The sequence below is a fragment of the Ranitomeya imitator genome, chromosome 4 (genome assembly GCF_032444005.1).
Source record: "Ranitomeya imitator isolate aRanImi1 chromosome 4, aRanImi1.pri, whole genome shotgun sequence".
Classification (NCBI taxonomy): Eukaryota; Metazoa; Chordata; class Amphibia; order Anura; family Dendrobatidae; genus Ranitomeya; species Ranitomeya imitator.
In genome coordinates, this window is record NC_091285.1 from 701,809,149 (window position 1) to 701,831,921 (window position 22,773).

General features: G+C 46.5%; 1 protein-coding gene across 1 annotated transcript in view; it reads right to left on the reverse strand.

The window, feature by feature from the left end:
• The window catches only part of LOC138677397 (sulfotransferase 2B1-like), a 204,707-nt gene that overhangs the window by 78,455 nt on the left and 103,479 nt on the right, over window positions 1-22,773 (reverse strand). The window contains exon 2 of the mRNA XM_069767490.1: window positions 22,447-22,588. Within this exon, the coding sequence (XP_069623591.1) occupies window positions 22,447-22,582 (136 nt within the window). The 5' untranslated portion in view covers window positions 22,583-22,588. The remainder of the gene's footprint in view (window positions 1-22,446; window positions 22,589-22,773) is intronic.

Here is a 22,773-nt window from a genome sequence, read left to right on the forward strand (position 1 = left end):
GGATCCTTAAGTTGCCGAAAGGCTTCCCGTTCATACTTCACGCACGGCCAGATCACCACGTTCCCCCCCTTGTCCGCTGGTTTAAATATCACATCCTTCCATGATTGTTGTTGTTTAATGGCCACACGCTGTCTAGCGGTAAGATTGTCATACGTTCGGCGCGAGGATAATTTTTTAAGATCCTCGCTGACCAATTTAGTAAAGTTCTCCACTGCAGGAGATAAGGACAAGGGGGGAACCTGGCAGATCTGGGACGGGCGGAAGGAGGGAACTTACTTGGATCAGGAGTATCTTGTTCCTCAAGCAGATCCTCCAAATCCCGGAGAGTATTCCTCTCAATATCGCTCGTGTCTGTAGTAAGACTTCTGCTTGTATGTAGCTTTTTGAGAATTAGCTTACGGGTAAACAAATGAAGGTCTTTTACTGCGGAGAAATAATCAAACGAATTAGTAGGGGAAAAGGTCAGGCCCCTACTGAGAACATCAATCTGGTCCGTAGAGAGAACATGTGTAGATAGATTAAGTACCTGTATGCCCCCCTGCGTGCTTACCTGGGCAAACCCCCCAGTCTTGGTGGTTTTGGTAAGTTGTCTGGTAGCCATTCTCTTATTAGAATATCCTGGCGCAGTAGAACCACCACTTTGAGAGGTGGTGACTATATCATCGTCCCGGATGGATACATTGGAACGTATAGAGGTCGACCTTGATCTGGATTGGAACCTATTCCTAGATCTAGTACGTTGACCGACCAGGTGGATTCTGCCATCTGTATACTCGCAAGAGTTGTTTGTCTTGGACGTCCCGTTGGAACTTTTTCGCTTTGGTGGTTTGAATATCGCTGGCCCATTTCTGGAGCTCAGCGTCCACCTCATCATTTAGTCTTTTGAGGGCGTCTCCTGCCATTTCTTATTGTAGAGTGGCTTGTAGGCCATCAATTTCCACCTCAATGGACTCTAAAGAGGTCTGATTCATTTGTTTAAGGAGACTAATGAAGCCCCTTGAGCAGGTATTAGCCAGGTGTTCTGTCTTCCTCCACGTAGGATGCTGTGTGGATTCCAACATACGGCTAAACCTTCATCCACATCCCAGTAAAAAGACTATGTTGATGCTTAAGTCTTATTTATTAGGGTGATGATAACCAAAACTATAACGTTGAACAACAATGGTGGACAGTATTCATAGAATATGATCGAAAAGTGAATGATGTTGATGTACAAAGTGGATGTTCAGTGAATAATCATAGTGGATGACTGATCATAGTGGATGACTGGTGAAAAACTGTAAAGAATAACAGCATTTCAGTATATGCACATACAGGGTGCAATCACATAAATAACTGGGACATAACAGCAAGAATTATACAGAGTGCATTACACAGTAATTCTAACAGCACTGCCCTATTCTATACAAGAATGCATCTATCTAAATGCAGAGTACACATTAACCTAACTGCAAGCTGCAAAGCACATCTGCCTAACTATATCTGACTATAGGAGCTGCATAAGGCTTAAATACTAACACAAACATAAGATGCATTAAACCTTTATAAACGTACCGAGATCCGTTAGGACAGGGGTAAGAAAGTAAGCGAGACAGGAGAACGTGTGCCTCTCTGCAGATCTGAGGAAAAATGGCTACTGAAGCTTGTCTTCACAAGAAGAATGTGGGCGGAACTAACCCATAAGACATTGCTCTTAGGAGGGAAAGGTTGGTAAACAACATGAAAAGTAGGCAACTGACGACCTCCAGTGGCCACAACTTGAATAACTTGATAATTAACTCTCTGCACATTAAGATGGGCAGAACACCAGGTCCTCCCATTTACTTTTAAAATCTGCATCCTCTATAGGGAAGGAGGGAAAGACCTGTACCCAGAGTCCCCTCGGGATGAGGTCCTTTTGGAGATATTTTGCCAAAAATTCGTGATTCCACCAAATACGCGTTCTCTTGCGTAACAGATCTTTAAATCGTACAACAGTCTCCTGAACTTCTCTGTTGGGCCCCTCATCGCCCCCTTCCGTGCTATTGTGGAACACCTCATTAAGCTGTGCACGCCAAGTACGGTCGCGTGCACAGAAGTCCATACTAGTAATGGGACAAGCTATGAAACACACAGAAACAAATATTGTTAACAAATATCCCAATATCATAGTACTGGTCTGGGCCACACTGCATATCCATAAAGTGCCCCCAGATCAGTCAAAGAAGCTCCATGGCAAACATATTTATAGATAGGAGGAAAAAGGAGCATACAATCTAAATCTATATATATAAATGTCTAAGGGTTTTTCCGTCTGTCTGTCTGTCTGTCTGTCTTTCTGTCTGTCTGTCTTTCTGTCTGTCTGTCCTGGAAATCCCGCGTCTCTGATTGGTCGAGGCCTGGCGGCCTCGACCAATCAGCGACGGGCACAGTATCGACTAGGGTTGAGCGAAACGGGTCGAACATTTTCAAAAGTCGCCGACTTTTGGCTAAGTCGGGGTTTCATGAAACCCGATCCGACCCCTGTGCGGGGTCGGCCATGCGGTACGCGACTTTCGCGCCAAAGTCGCGTTTCAATGACGCGAAAAGCGCCATTTCTCAGCCAATGAAGGTAAACGCAGAGTGTGGGCAGCGTGATGACATAGGTCCTGGTCCCCACCATCTTAGAGAAGGGCATTGCAGTGATTGGCTTGCTGTCTGCGACGTCACAGGGGCTATAAAGAGGCGTTCCCGCCGACCGCCATCTTACTGCTGCTGATCTGAGCTTAGGGAGAGGTTGCTGCCGCTTTGTCAGAAGCAGGGATAGCGTTAGGCAGGGTCCATTAACCACAAAACCGCTTGTGCTGCAGCGATTTGCACTGTCCAACACCACCCTCGGTGTGCAGGGACAGTGGAAGTTTTTTTTTTTTTTTTTTCCCCTCAGCGCTGTAGCTCATTGGGCTGCCCTAGAAGGCTCCCTGATAGCTGCATTGCTGTGTGTACGCCGCTGTGCAAACCAACTGCTTTTTTCAAAGCACAAATCCTCTTGTTCCTTCCTTTCTGCACAGCTATCTTTTTTGTTTGTCCACACTTTTTATTTCATTTGTGCATCAGTCCACTCCTTATTGCTGCCTGCCATACCTGGCTGAGATTACTGCAGGCAGGGAGATAGTAGCTGCCTGCCATACCTGGCTGAGATTACTGCAGGCAGGGAGATAGTAGCTGCCTGCCATACCTGGCTGAGATTACTGCAGGCAGGGAGATAGTAATTGTAGGACATTCCCTGTTTTTTTTTTTTTTGGTGGGAGATTAAGATTGGCAATTTGGCATTTCTGCTAGAGTGCCATCCCTGTGTGTGCCATCTCTCTCACATAGTGGGCCATAGAAAGCCTTTTCATTTTTCTGTATTTTTTTTTGTGGGGTGTATAAATTCTCCCTGATAAAAATACAGTGGGAGATTAATATTGGCCTTTGGGCTTGTGTGCCAGTCCTGAGTGTGCCATCTCTCTCACAAATAGTGGGCCATAGAAAGCCTATTTTTTTTTTTTTTGGGTTTTATAAATTCTCCCTGAAAAAAAGGGAGATTAATATTGGCCTCTGGGCTTGTGTGCCAGTCCTGAGCGTGCCATCTGTGCCAGCCCTGAGCGTGCCATCTCTCTCACAAATAGTGGGCCATAGAAAGCCTATTTAATTTTTTTTTTGGTTTTATAAATTCTCCCTGAAAAAAAGGGAGATTAATATTGGCCTCTGGGCTTGTGTGCCAGTTGTGAGCGTGCCATCTGTGCCAGTCCTGAGCGTGCCATCTCTCTCACAAATAGTGGGCCATAGAAAGCCTATTTAATTTTTTTTTTTGTTTTATAAATTTTCCCTGAAAAAAGGGAGATTAATATTGGCCTCTGGGCTTGTGTGCCAGTTGTGAGCGTGCCATCTGTGCCAGTCCTGAGCGTGCCATCTCTCTCACAAATAGTGGGCCATAGAAAGCCTATTTAATTTTTTTTTTGGTTTTATAAATTTTCCCTGAAAAAAGGGAGATTAATATTGGCCTCTGGGCTTGTGTGCCAGTTGTGAGCGTGCCATCTGTGCCAGTCCTGAGCGTGCCATCTCTCTCACAAATAGTGGGCCATAGAAAGCCTATTTAAATATTTTTTTGGTTTTACAAATTCTCCCAGAAAAAAAGGGAGATTAATATTGGCCTCTGGGCTTCTGTGCCAGTCCTGAGCGTGCCATCTGTGCCAGTCCTGAGCGTCCCATCTCTCTCACAAATAGTGGGCCATAGAAAGCCAATTTTTTTTTTTTGGGGGGTTTTAGAAATTCTCCCTGGAAAAAAAAAGGGAGATTAATATTGCCCTTTGGGCTTGTGTGCCAGTACTAAGCGTTCCATCTCTCTCTCTCTCTCAGTCAGTGGGCCATAGAACGCCTATTTTTGGTTTTATTTGTTTTATAAATTCTCCCTGAAAAAATCATTTTATTTTATTTGGTTTCTAAATTCTTCCTGATAAAATCATATTTTTTTTATTATTTTTTTTTCTAAAGTCTCCCTGAAAAAAAAAAAAAAAAAAAAAAAAACAGTGGGAGATTAATATTGGCCTTTCTGCTTGTGTGCCAGTCTTGACTCCTGGGTGCGTCATCTCTCAGTCAGTGGGCCATAGAACGCCTATTTTTGGTTTTATTTGTTTTATAAATTCTCCCTGAAAAAATCATTTTATTTTATTTGGTTTCTAAATTCTTCCTGATAAAATCATATTTTTTTTATTATTTTTTTTTCTAAAGTCTCCCTGAAAAAAAAAAAAAAAAAAAAAAAAAAAAAAAAACAGTGGGAGATTAATATTGGCCTTTCTGCTTGTGTGCCAGTCTTGACTCCTGGGTGTGCCATCTCTCTCTCTCTCTCTCTCTCTCTCTCCAATTGTGGTCCATAGAAAGCCTATATTTTTTTTCCTTGATTTGGGTTCCAAAATCTACCAGAGAAAATAACTCCATCAATCATTGGTAGAAAAATATTGGCCTCTGGGCTTGTGTGCCACTCCTGATTCCTGTGTGCGTCATCTCTCAGTCAGTGGGCCATAGAACGCCTATTTTTGTTTTTATTTGATTTATAAATTCTCCCTGAAAAAATCATTTTATTTTATTTGGTTTCTAAATTCTTCCTGATAAAATCATATTTTTTTTATTATTTTTTTTTCTAAAGTCTCCCTGAAAAAAAAAAAAAAAAACAACCAAAAAAAACAGTGGGAGATTAATATTGGCCTTTCTGCTTGTGTGCCAGTCTTGACTCCTGGGTGTGCCATCTCTCTCTCTCTCTCTCTCTCTCTCTCCAATTGTGGTCCATAGAAAGCCTATATTTTTTTCCCTTGATTTGGGTTCCAAAATCTACCAGAGAAAATAACTCCATCAATCATTGGTAGAAAAATATTGGCCTCTGGGCTTGTGTGCCACTCCTGACTCCTGTGTGCGTCATCTCTCACTCAGTGGCCCATAGAAAGCATATAGTTTGTTACATTTGTTTTCTAAATTCTCCCTGCAAAAATCAATTTTTTTTTTGGGGGGGGGTTTCTAAAGTGTTCCTGAAAAAAATAAAAATAAAAAAAAAATAATAGTGTGACATTAATATTAACATTTGTGCTTCAGTGACAGTCCTGCGTGTGGGGCATCTCTCTAATTTGCAGCCACCAAAAAAAGAGTGTGTAACATTGGGCCTGATTTTCGCTGTGGTCTCACCAACCTGTAAAGGGGTAGCTAAATCATACTGAAGTTATAGCTCACCGTGTAAGTTGTGTGACTGCAACAAACAACGTTAGTTTGGTTACGTTTTTAAAACAATGAGGAAGTCTAGTGGAAGAGGTCGTGGCCGGGGGCGTTCATTGTCAGCTGGTAATGAGGGTAGTGGTAGTGGTGGAGCATCAGGTGGTCGTGGGGAAAAAAATATTGCACCTAAGTCTGGAGCTGTGGAGCCAGGTTCGTCGTCCGGCTACACAAGGCCTCGAACGCTCCCTTTTCTGGGATTAGGAAAACCGCTTTTAAAGCCGGAGCAGCAAGAGCAAGTTTTGGCTTATCTTGCTGACTCAGCCTCTAGCTCTTTTGCCTCCTCTCGTGAAACTGGTAAAAGTAAAAGCAGCGCGTCGTTAGTGGATGTTCACGGTCAGGGACAAGTCACTTCCTTGTCCTCTTCAGCAAAAACAACAACAGAGAAGAATGCAGCAGGCGACACAACGGGTTACTCCATGGAGCTCTTTACACATACCGTCCCTGGCTTAGAAAGTGAAGCAGTTAACAGTCCATGCCCATTACAAATTGAATCTGACATGGAGTGCACTGACGCACAGCCACAGCCAGACTACTATGCTGGTCCTTTGACTCAGACCACAACATTGCCCTCGCAGGGTGCTGATCAAGAATCAGACCCTGATGAGACTATGTTGCCCCATCACGAACGCTATACCACCGAACGACACGGTGACACAGACGAAGTTGCGCAGGAGGTACAAGAAGAGTTATTAGATGACCCAGTTCTTGACCCCGATTGGCAGCCATTGGGGGAACAGGGTGCAGGCGGCAGCAGTTCTGAAGCAGAGGAGGAGGAGGGGCCGCAGCAGGCATCAACATCGCCACAGGTTCCATCTGCCGGGCCCGTATCTTGCCCAAAACGCGTGGCAAAGCCAAAACCTGGTGGAGGACAGCGTGGCCATCCGGTTAAAGCTCAGTCTGCAATGCCTGAAAAGGTATCCGATGCTAGAAAGAGTGCAGTCTGGCATTTTTTTAAACAACATCCAATTGATCAGCGCAAAGTCATCTGTCAAAAATGTTCTACTTCCTTAAGCAGAGGTCAGAATCTGAAAAGTCTCAATACTAGTTGCATGCATAGACATTTAACCACCATGCATTTGAAAGCTTGGACTAACTACCAAACGTCCCTTAAGGTTGTTGCACCCTCGGCCAATGAAGCTAGTCATCAACGCAACATCCCTTCCGGCAGTGTAGGACCACCATTTAGCGCACCACCTGCTGTATCTGTGCAGGTATCTTTGCCAGGCCAAAGCAGTCAGGGTCAGGGAATCACCAGTTTCGTAGTAGGAAACACTGCATCTAGGGCACCGGCGGCAACAATACCATCTCCCACCGTCTCTCAGTCTGCCATGTCCACCGGCACCCCCGCTAGTTCCACGATCTCCATCTCTCCAGTCCAGCTCACCCTACATGAGACTATGGTTAGAAAAAGGAAATACTTAGCCTCGCATCCGCGTACACAGGGTTTGAACGCCCACATAGCTAGACTAATCTCGTTAGAGATGATGCCCTACCGGTTAGTTGAAAGCGAAGCTTTCAAAGACCTGATGGACTACGCTGTACCACGCTACGAGCTACCCAGTCGACACTTTTTTTCCAGAAAAGCCATCCCAGCCCTCCACCAGCATGTTAAAGAGCGCATCGTCCATGCACTCAGGCAATCTGTGAGCACAAAGGTGCACCTGACAACAGATGCATGGACCAGTAGGCATGGCCAGGGACGTTACGTGTCCATCACGGCACACTGGGTAAATGTGGTGGATTCAGGGTCCACAGGGGACAGCAAGTTTGGGACAGTTCTGCCTAGCCCACGGTCTAGTAAACAGTTGTCTGTAGCCGTTCGCACCCCCTCCTCCTCCTCCTCCTCCTCGTCCTCCTGCAGAAGCAAGAGCTCGTCCACAGACCGCAGTCGCACAAACACTCCATCCGCACCTGCCACTGTTGCACACCAGGTCTCCCATTATGGGGCAGCTACTGGCATACGTCAGCAGGCTGTATTGGCTATGAAGTGTTTGGGCGACAATAGACACACCGCGGAAGTTCTGTCCGAGTTCTTGCAGCAAGAAACGCAGTCGTGGCTGGGCACTGTAGATCTTGAGGCAGGCAAGGTAGTGAGTGATAACGGAAGGAATTTCATGGCTGCCATCTCCCTTTCCCAACTGAAACACATTCCTTGCCTGGCTCACACCTTAAACCTGGTGGTGCAGTGCTTCCTGAAAAGTTATCCGGGGTTATCCGACCTGCTCCTCAAAGTGCGTGGACTTTGCGCACATATCCGCCGTTCGCCTGTACACTCCAGCCGTATGCAGACCTATCAGCGTTCTTTGAACCTTCCCCAGCATCGCCTAATCATAGACGTTGCAACAAGGTGGAACTCAACACTGCACATGCTTCAGAGACTGTGCGAACAGAGGCGGGCTGTTATGTTTTTGTGGGAGGATACACATACACGGGCAGGCAGTAGGATGGCAGACATGGAGTTGTCAGGTGTGCAGTGGTCGAAGATTCAAGACATGTGTCAAGTCCTTCAGTGTTTTGAGGAATGCACACGGCTGGTTAGTGCAGACAACGCCATAATAAGCATGAGCATCCCCCTAATGCGTCTGCTGATGCAAAGTTTGACGCACATAAAGGATCAGGCGCCTGCACCAGAGGAAGAGGAAAGCCTTGATGACAGTCAGCGATTGTCTGGTCAGGGCAGTGTACATGACGAGGTACCGGGCGAAGAGGAGGTGGAGGATGAGGAGGATGATGGGGATGAGTATATTTTTAATGAGGAAGCTTTCCCGGGGGCACGGGAAATTGGTGGCGTGGCAAGGCCGGGTTCTGGTTTTTTGAGGGACACAAGTGACGTAGATTTGCCTGCAACTGCCCCTCAACCAAGCACAACCGCAGATTTGACAACGGGAACTTTGGCCCACATGGCGGATTATGCCTTGCGTATCCTCAAAAGGGACACACGCATTACAAAAATGATGAACGATGACGATTACTGGTTGGCCTGCCTCCTTGATCCTCGCTATAATGGCAAATTGCAAAATATTATGCCACATGAGAACTTGGAACTAATATTAGCAACAAAACAATCAACTCTTGTTGACCGTTTGCTTCTGGCATTCCCTGCACACAGCGCCCGTGATCGTTCTCACACGAGCTCCAGGGGCCAGCAGACCAGAGGTGTTAGAGGGGCAGAAATCAGAAGTGGCGTTGGCCAGAGGGGTTTTCTGACCAGGTTGTGGAGTGATTTTTCTATGACCGCAGACAGGACAGGTACTGCAGCATCAATTCAAAGTGACAGGAGACAACATTTGTCCAGTATGGTTACAAACTATTTTTCATCCCTTATCGACGTTCTCCCTCAACCGTCATTCCCATTTGATTACTGGGCATCCAAATTAGACACCTGGCCAGAATTGGCAGAATATGCATTGCAGGAGCTTGCTTGCCCGGCAGCTAGTGTCCTATCAGAAAGAGTATTCAGTGCTGCAGGTTCAATACTAACAGAAAAAAGGACTCGTCTGGCTACCCAAAATGTAGATGATCTAACCTTCATTAAAATGAACCACAACTGGATTTCAAAATCTTTTGCCCCACCCTGCCCGGCTGACACCTAGCTTTCCTATGAAAAGGTCTTGCCTGTGGACTATTCTGAATGACTTTTCCAATCTCGTAATTTTCTTCACCTGATTGTCCAGCATACGACATGTTTCCACCTCACGAAATGGCCAAACTCCCCACACGGGGCCGTGCTATCGCCACTTTGCGCTTGGACCCTTGAGAGTGCTGTTTGTCTGAAGAGGTGGGTGTGGCCGCTTTTGGTCGACGGCACTGCCACTGGGTCCCTCATAGTACAATAAAGTGTCTCTGGCGGTGGTGGTGCGCACCCAACGTCAGACACACCGTTGTAATATGAGGGGCCCTGTGCCTGTACCGCCGGCCACAAGACAGTTCCCCCCCCAGCTCAAACAGTGCTCTACCACTAGCAAAATTATCTCTCACAGCTTCACCAATGTGTAGTCTAGGCGCTGACATCCTTCAATGCCTGGCACTGACAATACCATTGTTTTGACATTTTTGTTATGTTAGGCCTTCGAAGCCTGTCTGCGGTCCCTTCTTTCTACAACTACTACACTGACCAGGCCACTGCTGGCCGTGTTACCCTGGAAACAATTTAAAAGTGCCTACAGTCAGCCCAATTTTGTTATGTTAGGCCTTCGAAGACTGTCTGCCGTCACTCCTTCCACTAGACTTCCACTGACCATACACTGCTGCCCATGTACCCCTGGAACCAATTTAAAGTGCCTACAGCCAGCCCAATTTTGTTATGTTAGGCCTTGGAAGCCTGTCTGCGGTCACTCCTTCCACTAGACTTCCACTGACCAGACCACTGCTGCCCGTGTACCCCTGGAACCAATTTAAAAGTGCCTACAGCCAGCCCAAGTTTGTTATGTTAGGCCTTCGAAGCCTGTCTGCGGTCACTCCTTCCACTAGACTTCCACTGACCAGACCACTGCTGCCCGTGTACCCCTGGAACCAATTTAAAATTGCCTACAGCCATGTGTGATTATTTTAGGCCTTCGATGCCTGTCTGCGGTCACTCCTTCCACTAGGCCTCCACTGACCACACCACTGCTGCCCGTGTACCCCTGGAACCAATTTAAAATTGCCTACAGCCATGTGTGATTATTTTAGGCCTTCGATGCCTGTCTGTGGTCACTCCTTCCACTAGGCCTCCACTGACCACACCACTGCTGCCCGTGTACCCCTGGAACCAATTTGAAATTGCCTACAGCCATGTGTTATTATTTTAGGCCTTCGATGCCTGTCTGCGGTCACTCCTTCCACTAGGCCTCCACTGACCACACCACTGCTGCCCGTGTACCCCTGGAACCAATTTAAAATTGCAAACAGCCAGCCCAATTTTTTTATTTTAGGCCTTCGATGCCTGTCTGCGGTCCATTCTTTCAACTACTACTACACTGACCAGGGCACTGCTGCCCGTGTACCCATGGAACCAATTTAAAATTGCCTACAGCCATGTGTTAATATTTTAGGCCTTCGATGCCTGTCTGTGGTCACTCCTTCCACTAGGCCTCCACTGACCACACCACTGCTGCCCGTGTACCCCTGGAACCAATTTAAAATTGCCTACAGCCATGTGTTATTATTTTAGGCCTTCGATGCCTGTCTGCGGTCACTCCTTCCACTAGGCCTCCACTGACCACACCACTGCTGCCCGTGTACCCCTGGAACCAATTTAAAATTGCATACAGCCAGCCCAATTTTTTTATTTTAGGCCTTCGATGCCTGTCTGCGGTCCATTCTTTCAACTACTACTACACTGACCAGGGCACTGCTGCCCGTGTACCCATGGAACCAATTTAAAATTGCCTACAGCCATGTGTTATTATTTTAGGCCTTCGATGCCTGTCTGCGGTCACTCCTTCCACTAGGCCTCCACTGACCATACCACTGCTGCCCGTGTACCCCTGGAACCAATTTAAAATTGCCTACAGCCATGTGTTATTATTTTAGGCCTTCGATGCCTGTCTGCGGTCACTCCTTCCACTAGGCCTCCACTGACCACACCACTGCTGCCCGTGTACCCCTGTAACCAATTTAGAATTGCCTACAGCCATGTGTTATTATTTTAGGCCTTCGATGCCTGTCTGCGGTCCATTCTTTCAACTACTACTACACTGACCAGGGCACTGCTGCCCGTGTACCCCTGGAAACAATTTAAAATTGCCTACAGCCATGTGTTATTATTTTAGGCCTTCGATGCCTGTCTGCGGTCACTCCTTCCACTAGGCCTCCACTGACCACACCACTGCTGCCCGTGTACCCCTGGAACCAATTTAAAATTGCCTACAGCCATGTGTTATTATTTTCGGCCTTCGATGCCTGTCTGCGGTCACTCCTTCCACTAGGCCTCCACTGACCACACCACTGCTGCCCGTGTACCCCTGGAACCAATTTAAAATTGCCTACAGCCAGCCCAATTTTTTTATTTTAGGCCTTCGATGCCTGTCTGCGGTCCATTCTTTCAACTACTACTACACTGACCAGGGCACTGCTGCCCGTGTACCCCTGGAACCAATTTAAAATTGCCTACAGCCATGTGTTATTATTTTAGGCCTTCGATGCCTGTCTGTGGTCACTCCTTCCACTAGGCCTCCACTGACCTGTCTACTGCGGCCCGTGTACCCCTTGAACCAACCTAATAAAATATTTAAAAAATTAATTTGATTATAAAAAATAAGATCGTGTTGAGATCTCAAATGCAGACATTTTAACAATCAAAACAAACACACAACAAATATCTGGAACTGTACTACAAAGGTCCAACAGCTACAATTTCTTTCTCCTGCAAGAAGTTAACTGAAAGTTTTTTGGAGTTGTTAACACAGATATGGCATCCACCGAGTGTTGTCCTGTCGCGTCTCCTTTAAATTATTTCCAATAAGATGTTAAACTATTAATTTAATAAAATCAATAATTAAAAAAATAATTGAGTAAGTCAAAAGCACATTGCAAATAAACATTAATTACAAATCAAGAAGCATGGCGCGTCCGAGGGTGAGTAGATACCGAATAAGAATATAATCACCCTCGGACGCGCAATGCTTATTTACAACAGCCTTCCTTCCTAAGAATCAGCCCTTCCGTGGTGTAGAGAGAGGTTGTGTTACACTCCAAGGTGTTCCCCAGGTTGCCTTTCCTGAGCTTCGATCTTCCGGCTCTCGTTTAGTAGCTGTTGGAAACTACGCTGCATTAGGCCTACTAATTGTGTATGGGGTGTAGAGACAGGTTGTGTTACACTCCAAGGTTTTCACCAGGTTGCCTTTCCTGAGCTTCGATCTTCATGCTCTCGTTTAGTAGGTGTCGGAAAGTAGGCTGCATTAGGCCTACAAATTGGGTATGGGGTGGAGAGAGATGGTGTGTTACACTCCAAGGTGTTCCCCAGGTTTCCTTGCCATTGCTTCGGTCTTCCGACTCTCGTTTAGTAGTTGTAGAAAAGTACACAGCATTAGGCCTACAAAATGGGTATGGGGTGGAGAGAGATGGTGTGTTACACTCCAAGGTGTTCCCCAGGTTGCCTTTCCTGAGCTTCGATCTTCATGCTCTCGTTTAGTAGGTGTCGGAAAGTAGGCTGCATTAGGCCTAAAAAATGGGGAATGGGGTGGAGAGAGATGGTGTGTTACACTCCAAGGTGTTCCCCAGGTTTCCTTGCCATTGCTTCGGTCTTCCGACTCTCGTTTAGTAGTTGTAGAAAAGTACACTGCATTAGGCCTAAAAAATGGGTATGGGGTGGAGAGAGATGGTGTGTTACACTCCAAGGTGTTCCCCAGGTTGCCTTTCCTGAGCTTCGATCTTCATGCTCTCGTTTAGTAGGTGTCGGAAAGTAGGCTGCATTAGGCCTACAAATTGGGTATGGGGTGGAGAGAGATGGTGTGTTACACTCCAAGGTGTTCCCCAGGTTTCCTTGCCATTGCTTCGGTCTTCCGACTCTCGTTTAGTAGTTGTAGAAAAGTACACAGCATTAGGCCTACAAAATGGGTATGGGGTGGAGAGAGATGGTGTGTTACACTCCAAGGTGTTCCCCAGGTTGCCTTTCCTGAGCTTCGATCTTCATGCTCTCGTTTAGTAGGTGTCGGAAAGTAGGCTGCATTAGGCCTAAAAAATGGGGAATGGGGTGGAGAGAGATGGTGTGTTACACTCCAAGGTGTTCCCCAGGTTTCCTTGCCATTGCTTCGGTCTTCCGACTCTCGTTTAGTAGTTGTAGAAAAGTACACTGCATTAGGCCTAAAAAATGGGTATGGGGTGGAGAGAGATGGTGTGTTACACTCCAAGGTGTTCCCCAGGTTGCCTTTCCTGAGCTTCGATCTTCATGCTCTCGTTTAGTAGGTGTCGGAAAGTAGGCTGCATTAGGCCTACAAATTGGGTATGGGGTGGAGAGAGATGGTGTGTTACACTCCAAGGTGTTCCCCAGGTTTCCTTGCCATTGCTTCGGTCTTCCGACTCTCGTTTAGTAGTTGTAGAAAAGTACACAGCATTAGGCCTACAAAATGGGTATGGGGTGGAGAGAGATGGTGTGTTACACTCCAAGGTGTTCCCCAGGTTGCCTTTCCTGAGCTTCTATCTTCAGGCTCTCATTAAATTGTGGTTAAATGGAACAACTGCATTTGGCGTACTAGTTGGTTTGGGGCCTACTATCGGTGTCTGCCACTCCTTGCTGTTCTCCTGGTTTCCTGTCCTGAAATACCATTTTCAGCCTCTCGTTAAGTAGTTGTTAATGTTAGACTGCATTTGGCCTACTAGTTGGGTTGGGGCCTACTATCGGTGTCTGCCACTCCTTGCTGTTCTCCTCCACTGAACAAAGCTGTGCCGCCTGTTTACTACGGTTGCCAATTTTGAACTGCATTTCGACTACTTACTGATTTGGCCCTACTCTCTGTGTCAGCCTCTCATTCCAGTTGTCCTCCACTGCAATGCCCCCTGGTTATTCCTGTGTTACCAATTTTGAACTGCATTTAGCCAACTTTATTCTTTGGGTCTATATCTGTGTTTCCTCCTCATCCTGCCCATTGCCCAGCCAGTGATAGATGAGTCTGCTGGTACATTGACCCATAACGCAACATTCCCCGTGCACGCTACACAACAACATTGTGACCCTGCTGAAAGTCAGGTTGCTCTTCCCGCATACCATACCACCTTACACGGGGACAAAGAGGAAGGTGCAGATGAAAGTGCAGGTTCCTTCATCAGGTGGGGGGAGGAATACTAGTTGGCGACGTCACTGGCACAGGGCCTCTCATAGTACGCAAAAGTGTTGCTGCCGGTGGGAGGCGCCCCCGCCGTGCAAACACACCGCTGTACTTTGAGGGGCCCTGTGCCAGTGCCAATGCCAACGAGTGGGCCCCCCCTGCTTGCTCAGGTTCACAGCACTTGCAAAGTTGAAATACTTACCTCTCCCTGCTCCACTGCCGTGACGTGGTCCAGATTTCCTGGGCCCACTAATTACTTGAACCAGCCCTACCCCCCACAACTTTAGCCAAATGACCCCCAATTTCAAATGCCTTCCAATTATTATAAGGTAAATTACGCTTGACAAGCTTCATTAAGAAGAATGGATGGTTTTGACAATAAAATGGGCACTCTAGGTGTTTTCCTGGCCCCCACTCACTGCCGACTATGCTGCCCCATTGACTTGCATTGGGTTTCGTGTTTCGGTCGATCCCGACTTTACGTCATAATCGGCCGATTTCACTCGACCCGACTTTGGACATAGTCGGGTTTCGCAAAACCCGGCTCGACTCTAAAAAGGTCAAGGTCGCTCAACTCTAGTATCGACGTAGAAATCCCGCGCCTGGCGGCCTCGACCAATCAGCAACGGGCACAGCGACGATGATGTCATAAAGGACGTAGACATCCCGCGTCTCTGATTGGTCGAGGCCGCTAGGCCTCGACCAATCAGAGACGGGCACAGTATCGACGTAGATGTCATAATGGTTGCCATGGCGACGTAGATGTTATAACGGTTGCCATGGCGACGATGATGTCATAAAGGTTGCCTCGACCAATCAGCGACGGGCACAATCTGCCGCAAATTCTGGAATCATCATTGTCCATATACTACGGGGACATGCATATTCTAGAATACCCGATGCGTTAGAATCGGGCCACAATCTAATATTTTTATAAACAAATGTCTATTAGTACAAAAAGATAAAAGATAATAGGACAATTACATTTAAGGTGTAATCCAGTCAAGCACGGGGGGGGAGACCACCCCCTGCAACCCCCATGTTACATATAAAGGTAATAATCAAAGGGAAAAGGAAGCCCCACATAAGAATCACCTGGAAGATTAGACCCACATGTACCTAAATAAATATCATGGCGAACAGTGACGCTGTAATACATGGTACATAATGAGGTAACAGATACCGTGGCCAAGCTTACCAACGAGGGGTGCAGGAGGAGAGTCCAACCGGAAAAGAAAAGCGCCCCGACGCGTGTTTCGCGGCTCTGAAGCGCCGCTTTCTCAAGAGGATGACAGTCCACCGGTGCAGGACCTGCTAATAACCCCCCTGACCCCGGTCACGTGTGCAATCGCAGCCAATCCGCGCGGCCACTGCGGCGCATGCGCACTGTGGAGAGCGGGTCAGGAGCGGAGGCAGGGCGTCAGGCCGAGGGCGCAAGCACCAGGAAAAGACCCGGCGATTGCGCACAAGGCCCCAAGATGCCCCGCCCACACACCAGAGCCGCCCACAAACAGCGCGATGCGCACAGCCGTATGGATAGGTGAGTGGGAAGGGAGCGTACCCCTGACTACCAATGAGAGATATGCAAAAGCGGTGTGCACAAAATAGTAAAAAGGCACCATGTCATCTACCCACAATGTGCGCAATGTATGTAAAAGGGCACACAATGTCAATCCATACCTACGATGGTGTCAGCAATGTATATGGAACACCATACTGCCAACAGGCGCTGGCGTACTATATGCCCATGTGTCACTGTCTAAACCTATCTGTCCCCAATATGGACAATCCCAATAAAAAAGGGGGGGGGGAGGAGAGAGACAGCGATAAATGACACACAAAAACTAATATGGGAGGTACCCATATAAATATATATAGAGACAAGAGCAATGTGTGTAAAACGTGATATACACAAACGTAGTATACATAGACAAATATTTCATGTAGATATATGCCTGTGCACATTGTCCGTGATGTCTCCAATATTGACAGGTGATGAACACTATACGAGGTCGGCTTCCTGAAGACGTCAGTCTGGATGCGCCAATCTGAATCAATTTCCAGACGGACGTCCAGGAAGTCAACCGTCACAGTGCTGAAAACGTAGGTCAAACGTATGTTCAATGTGTTATCATTGAGGCACCTCATAAAGTCCTCGAGCTGGTGGACGGACCCACCCCAAAGGAACAGAATGTCATCGATATAAAGATACCAGCACAGCAAATGGGCAGCGGATGGCGGGCCCCCGTCGCCAAAGATCTCTCTCTCCCAGGCGCCCAGGAAAAGGTTGGCGTACGAGGGCGCACACGCCGCGCCCATGGCTGTGCCGCGTTTCTGTAGATAAAAATTGTCCTTAAAAATAAAAAAGTTGTGGGCCAGGATATATTCCACCGGCTCGAGGATTAGCTCACACAGAGGGCCATCGAGGTCGAACATACGTTTGACCTACGTTTTCAGCACTGTGACGGTTGACTTCCTGGACGTCCGTCTGGAAATTGATTCAGATCGGCGCATCCAGACTGACGTCTTCAGGAAGCCGACCTCGGTCAACTCTTTGCTGCATGCCACCTCTGCTCACCATCCAGCCACCGTGAGGGCCGTCCCGGTCGGACAGTTCCTCAGGATGCGGCGTATTTGCTCCTCTGAGACAAAATTTGAACAACAAGCGGGTGATCTTAAACAGAGATTTAGGGCCCGTGGTTATAGCCATAGGTCCATTAGGTCCGGCTATGACCGGGCTAGGACTACCCCACGGAGTGATCTATTGCACGGTGTCTCTCGACGTCGGCATGAAGACAAGGGCGGAATAATAAGATACACTTCCACTTATAATCACGAGTGGGAGAACATGCGTTCTATTTTTGCTAAACATTGGCCTGTGTTACATACTGAGCCCTCCCTGCGTGCTGCACTGGGGAACTTTACTCTGATGACCCCTAAAAGGTGTAAGAGCCTGAATGATATGCCAGTGAGGAGTCACTACGTTCCAGCCCCAACAAATGTTTTTGGTACGGGGGGCCCCCGTCCGGGATGTGTCCCGTGTGGGCGCTGTCTTGCCTGCGCCAATGTCCTCCGCTGCTCTGACTTTGCCTCGAGTGATGGTACGAAAACATTTCAAATTAGACAGCGCATAACTTGTAACACCACCAATGTCATCTATTATGCGACCGGTCCGTGCCCAAAAATATAACTTGGGCTTACCACTCGTGAACTTAGGGTTCGGGTTCGTGAGCATGTGCGGGACATTGGCGCAGCCAGGACAGCGCCCACCTTAGTGGATTTGAAAACGGTTCCACGCCATTTCAGGCAGTACCATAACTGCAATGACAAACTACTTTCTGTTAGGGGGATTGACGCTCTTCACCTTGGCATCAGAGGTGGTGACTATAAGAAACGATTCGCACAGATCGATTCAAAGTGGATTGTTCTGCTCGACACTTTGACGCCCAGGGGTCTCAATGAATCCTTGAGCTTTGCCCCTTACCTCTAGCGTAGCCTTATATGAGTCTCCGTTGTGTCTCATCACTGTCCCTCCGGATTATCTGTTCTTATTTCTTTTATTGTATTATTCTGTTTTGTTTTTTGATTTTAATTTTTTGTCATTTCTTCATTTATAGTAATACCCTTTGCATACGGCTCCCCTCTGATCCCGGCCTCGTGTGGAGTGAACGTTCTACATATTCTCTGCCATCCGCTAAATATCAATGTGTGACCGCATAGTGTTCATCACCTGTCAATATTGGAGACATCACGGACAATGTGCACAGGCATATATCTACATGAAATATTTGTCTATGTATACTACGTTTGTGTATATCACGTTTTACACACATTGCTCTTGTCTCTATATATATTTATATGGGTACCTCCCATATTAGTTTTTGTGTGTCATTTATCGCTGTCTCTCTCCTCCCCCCCCCCTTTTTTATTGGGATTGTCCTTATTGGGGACAGATAGGTTTAGACAGTGACACATGGGCATATAGTACGCCAGCGCCTGTTGGCAGTATGGTGTTCCATATACATTGCTGACACCATCGTAGGTATGGATTGACATTGTGTGCCCTTTTACATACATTGCGCACACTGTGGGTAGATGACATGGTGCCTTTTTACTATTTTGTGCACACCGCTTTTGCATATCTCTCATTGGTAGTCAGGGGTAGGCTCCCTCCCCACTCACCTATCCATACGGCTGTGCGCATCGCGCTGTTTGTGGGTGGCTCTGGTGTGTGGGCGGGGCGTCTTGGGGCCTTGTGCGCAATCGCCGGGCCTTTTCCTGGTGCTTGCGCCCTCGGCCTGACACCCTGCCCCCGCTCCTGACCCGCTCTCCACAGTGCGCATGCGCCGCAGTGGCCGCGTGGATTGGCTGCGATTGCACACGTGACCGGGGTCAGGGGGGTTATTAGCAGGTCCTGCACCGGTGGACTGTCATCCCCTTGAGAAAGCGGCGCTTCAGAGCCGCGAAACGCGCGTCGGGGCGCTTTTCTTTTCCGGTTGGACTCTCCTCCTGCACCCCACGTTGGTAAGCTTGGCCACGGTACCTGTTACCTCATTATGTACCATGTATTACCTCTGGTTTAGCATCACTGTTCACCATGATATTTATTTAGGTACATGTGGGTCTAATCTTCCAGGTGATTCTTATGTGGGGCTTCCTTTTCCCCTTGATTATTACCTTTATATGTAACATGGGGGTTGCAGGGGGTGGTCTTTTCCCCCGTGCTTGACTGGATTACACCTTAAATGTAATTGTCCTATTATCTTTTATCTTTTTGTACTAATAAAGACATTTGTTTATAAAAATATTTAGATTGTATGCTCCTTTTTCCTCCTATCTATAACTACATTATTCTTAGTTGTCTTCCTTCATGTTGAATTAACCTACAAGGAAAGAAAGGGTTTATTTGAATTCCGATATTTTAGACCCATTGACTTGCATTGGTATCGGGTATCGGTATCGGCGATATCTGATATTTTTTGTATATCGGCCGATCTAATCCGATACCAATACTTTCCGATATCGGAAGGTATCGCTCAACACTAGTGGTGAATGAAAAGAGGGGATGGTGCAGGAGTATCTAGAACTGAATATCAATACCATCAGGGACGGTTTGGACCCTTTCACATGTTGGTCTTCCAAAATGGATGAGTGGCCTGAGCTCGCCTCACACGCCTTGGAGGTTTTTTCATGCCCGGCAGTCAGCATTCACTCATAATGTGGCTTCAGCGCTGCTGGTGGTTTCCTGATGGATAAGCGCAGCTGGTTCTCCCCTGAAAGTGTAGACAACCTAACTGTCATGAAGGTAAACAAGTCATGGATCTCCAAGGACTTTTACACCCCAATCACAAACTGTACAGACTAGGCAATATTGCATTTAGTGTGATGCATTAATGTCTACCACACAAACCATATCCATTAGTGACCTTATGTGGGCATAGCAGCTGCACTCGCGGTCTCTCAGCAGCAACGCTGGCACTAGAGAATAGCCATGGCGCTTTTGCAGGCAAACTAAGTATGTCTGCTGATTGTTACACTTTAGCAGCGCACGTAGACATCTATTTCCCTATTGTTGTTACTTTTATCCAGACTCTATCATAATTCTACATCTAATATTAGACCAATACATGTGTTCATGATGCGCGTTTCACTGGGCCTTTGGTTCCCCCTTTTTAACAACCAGTAAAGGTTTGCAAACATCCATGAACTGTTATTAAAAGGCAGGGAATCTTCATGGATATTGGCCTCTTCCCAGAATAATAACACCAGCCCCCAGCTGTCTGCTTTCCCTCATCTGGGTTTTAAAATTAAGGGAAACACTCCATCTTTTTTCATTTAATTTTATATCAGCAAAATATACCTACAGTCAACTAATCATGCACTGCATTAATATTTCTGACTGACACCTTTCTATCTACAATATCTATTCCAATGGTTCACGGTGAATTTATTGTACTCCCCTGATGAAATGTCCAGTTTCCTATGAGATGGGTGAGCAAAAATCTGAGAGCACATGCATGGCCAATATGCCATGTGATTTTTTTTTCTTACACCCATTGACTTGCATTGGTGAGTCTCGGTCATTTTAGGCGGTTATACACAGCATGCTGCGATAATCACCCCAGTTCCAAGTGAGGAAAAACTCACAGATAAACACTGGTGTGAGTGCAATGCAAAATTTTTCTCACATTGCCTTTATAGAGAACGACATTCACCAAGGTCAAGTTCAAGCGCAATGCGCTGCTAGCGTCAGTAAGTTCATGGCAGTAGGAGGCCTTATTTATTTCCCTTGTGCAGGAAAGAAAGGAGAGGTTTGTGTATGATTTCACAGTTGCTGATCAATGATGAGACGTATATCCCAGATTGTCAAATGGATAGTGGTTTATTCCATGCGTTTCAAAGTGCAAAAGACTTCTTCACCAGGAAAGACCACAACTTGCAGTACCAAGGAGACTTAGGTGTGAGAGCAGCCGTGGAAATTCCAAAATGGTGGTCAACAGTGAAAAGGTTAGCCCTGACCCGTTTTCAGTTGTGCTACTTGCATATAGAGACAGAAGACGAACTGTTCCACGTTGCTGCAGAAGGCCCAAAAGTGACTGAGGTCCCCGGAGTTGGCCAAGGATTGCCGAAGGTTTGTGTTTCTTCCCCCTAGTTTTTTAGGCGCATTTGAGCATCCCCCTGCTGGATTAAGGGGCTGTAAAAAGCCAAATCCCTTTTTTTGTCCCAAAAGACTGTTTACTTTTGTCCCCAAGAGACTGTGACCTTGACACGTGGGCAGTATTTTGGAATTAAAAGGACTGTTGCTCACAAAAATGGGAGGGGAGGAAACCAGACGACCCAATGTTACAGCCCGGACTTTATTGACTGGGTCTTTGCCAAAAGGACACATTTTTAGGGAAGAGGGTTGGATGACCCGATTGAAAAAACAGATTAAGGATAATGGATTGTGCTCATGGACTGATGAGCCATTGTTGTGTGAGCCTAAAGGCCAATGTTTTAAAGTAAACATGAACTCAGATAGACATAAGTTCCCTGGTCTTAACCAAGACGACCGGCTAATATTGAGTGGAAAGAGAAGTAGAGATGGTCAGAAACCTGGATGTTTGGGTCTGGTGGGTTCGGCTGAACAGTTACAAAAAGTTCAGGTTCCGGTGCCAGAACAGTACCCAGACCTGAACACAAACCCGGAGCCCATTCACTTGAATGGGGGGCCCAAACATCCAGTGTTTGTTGCGCTGTCATGTGCATGACAGCGCTGCAAACACCATGTCTTATAAATAAATAAAAAAAGGTGTGGCGTCACCAGCGGGAGGCTGGTATTCTCAGGCTGGTAAGGAGCCATGGATATTGGCACCCCCCCAGCATAAAGATAGCAGCCCGCAGCTGCCCAGAAAAGGCACATCTGTGTGTGACACATTTAAGCAAGCACCCGGTCTGGGACGTGAGAAATACAGGCACTATAGTTTAGGACATACTTATTCCATTATAGGCTTTCCACATTCATCAACGTACTCAATTATATCTCTTGAACTATACTTTCCAGACTTAACAAATCGTACCTCCAGGGTAGAAAAATTCCTGTCTAGAAGAGAATACCTACTGAGTGCAACTGTCGTAAAAAAGGCCGAGTTGGCCGAAACACGCTGACGTTCAAAAGTTGCTCTTATTTTTCATTTTTTGACCTTTAATAAAATAAATCTTGTTTGCATTCAAAAGTAGTGTGCAATTGATATTTTTCTCCATGGTCTACAAGGGATTTTAAACAATCCCCTCAATTGGCACCTCCACTAGTGAAACTCGGAGTGCGCGCCAATATCTATTTTTCATAAGAAACAGAGAGCAAAGAGAAAGTGTGACAAAAACACTGACAATGGAGAAGAGCTGTATTATCTAAAATAAAATGATTTGCATTTAATCTTTGACTTTAAAAATCCTTCACCTGATTTTGGATAGGTTATATTATAGACGTCATCATCTCTAACTTGAAATTCATTTTCCAAAAACTCCAGAACTTCCTTAGACATTGATTGGTTAGGGTAAAGGACTCCCTTGTATTCAAAGTGAAGATCCGACATGTTTTCCTTAGAAGAGATAAAAGATGAGGTCACAATAAGGTAATGTGCATACTTCGAGATATTGAAGAGGAACACAAAGTTCACAGAGTAAGTTCCTCTATCTCTATAGGGTTTAAAATAGAAACTGCCACTTACCATACCCCAACTTAGGTGCTAACATCAGTTACTGGGTGCAACATGCAAATCTGATC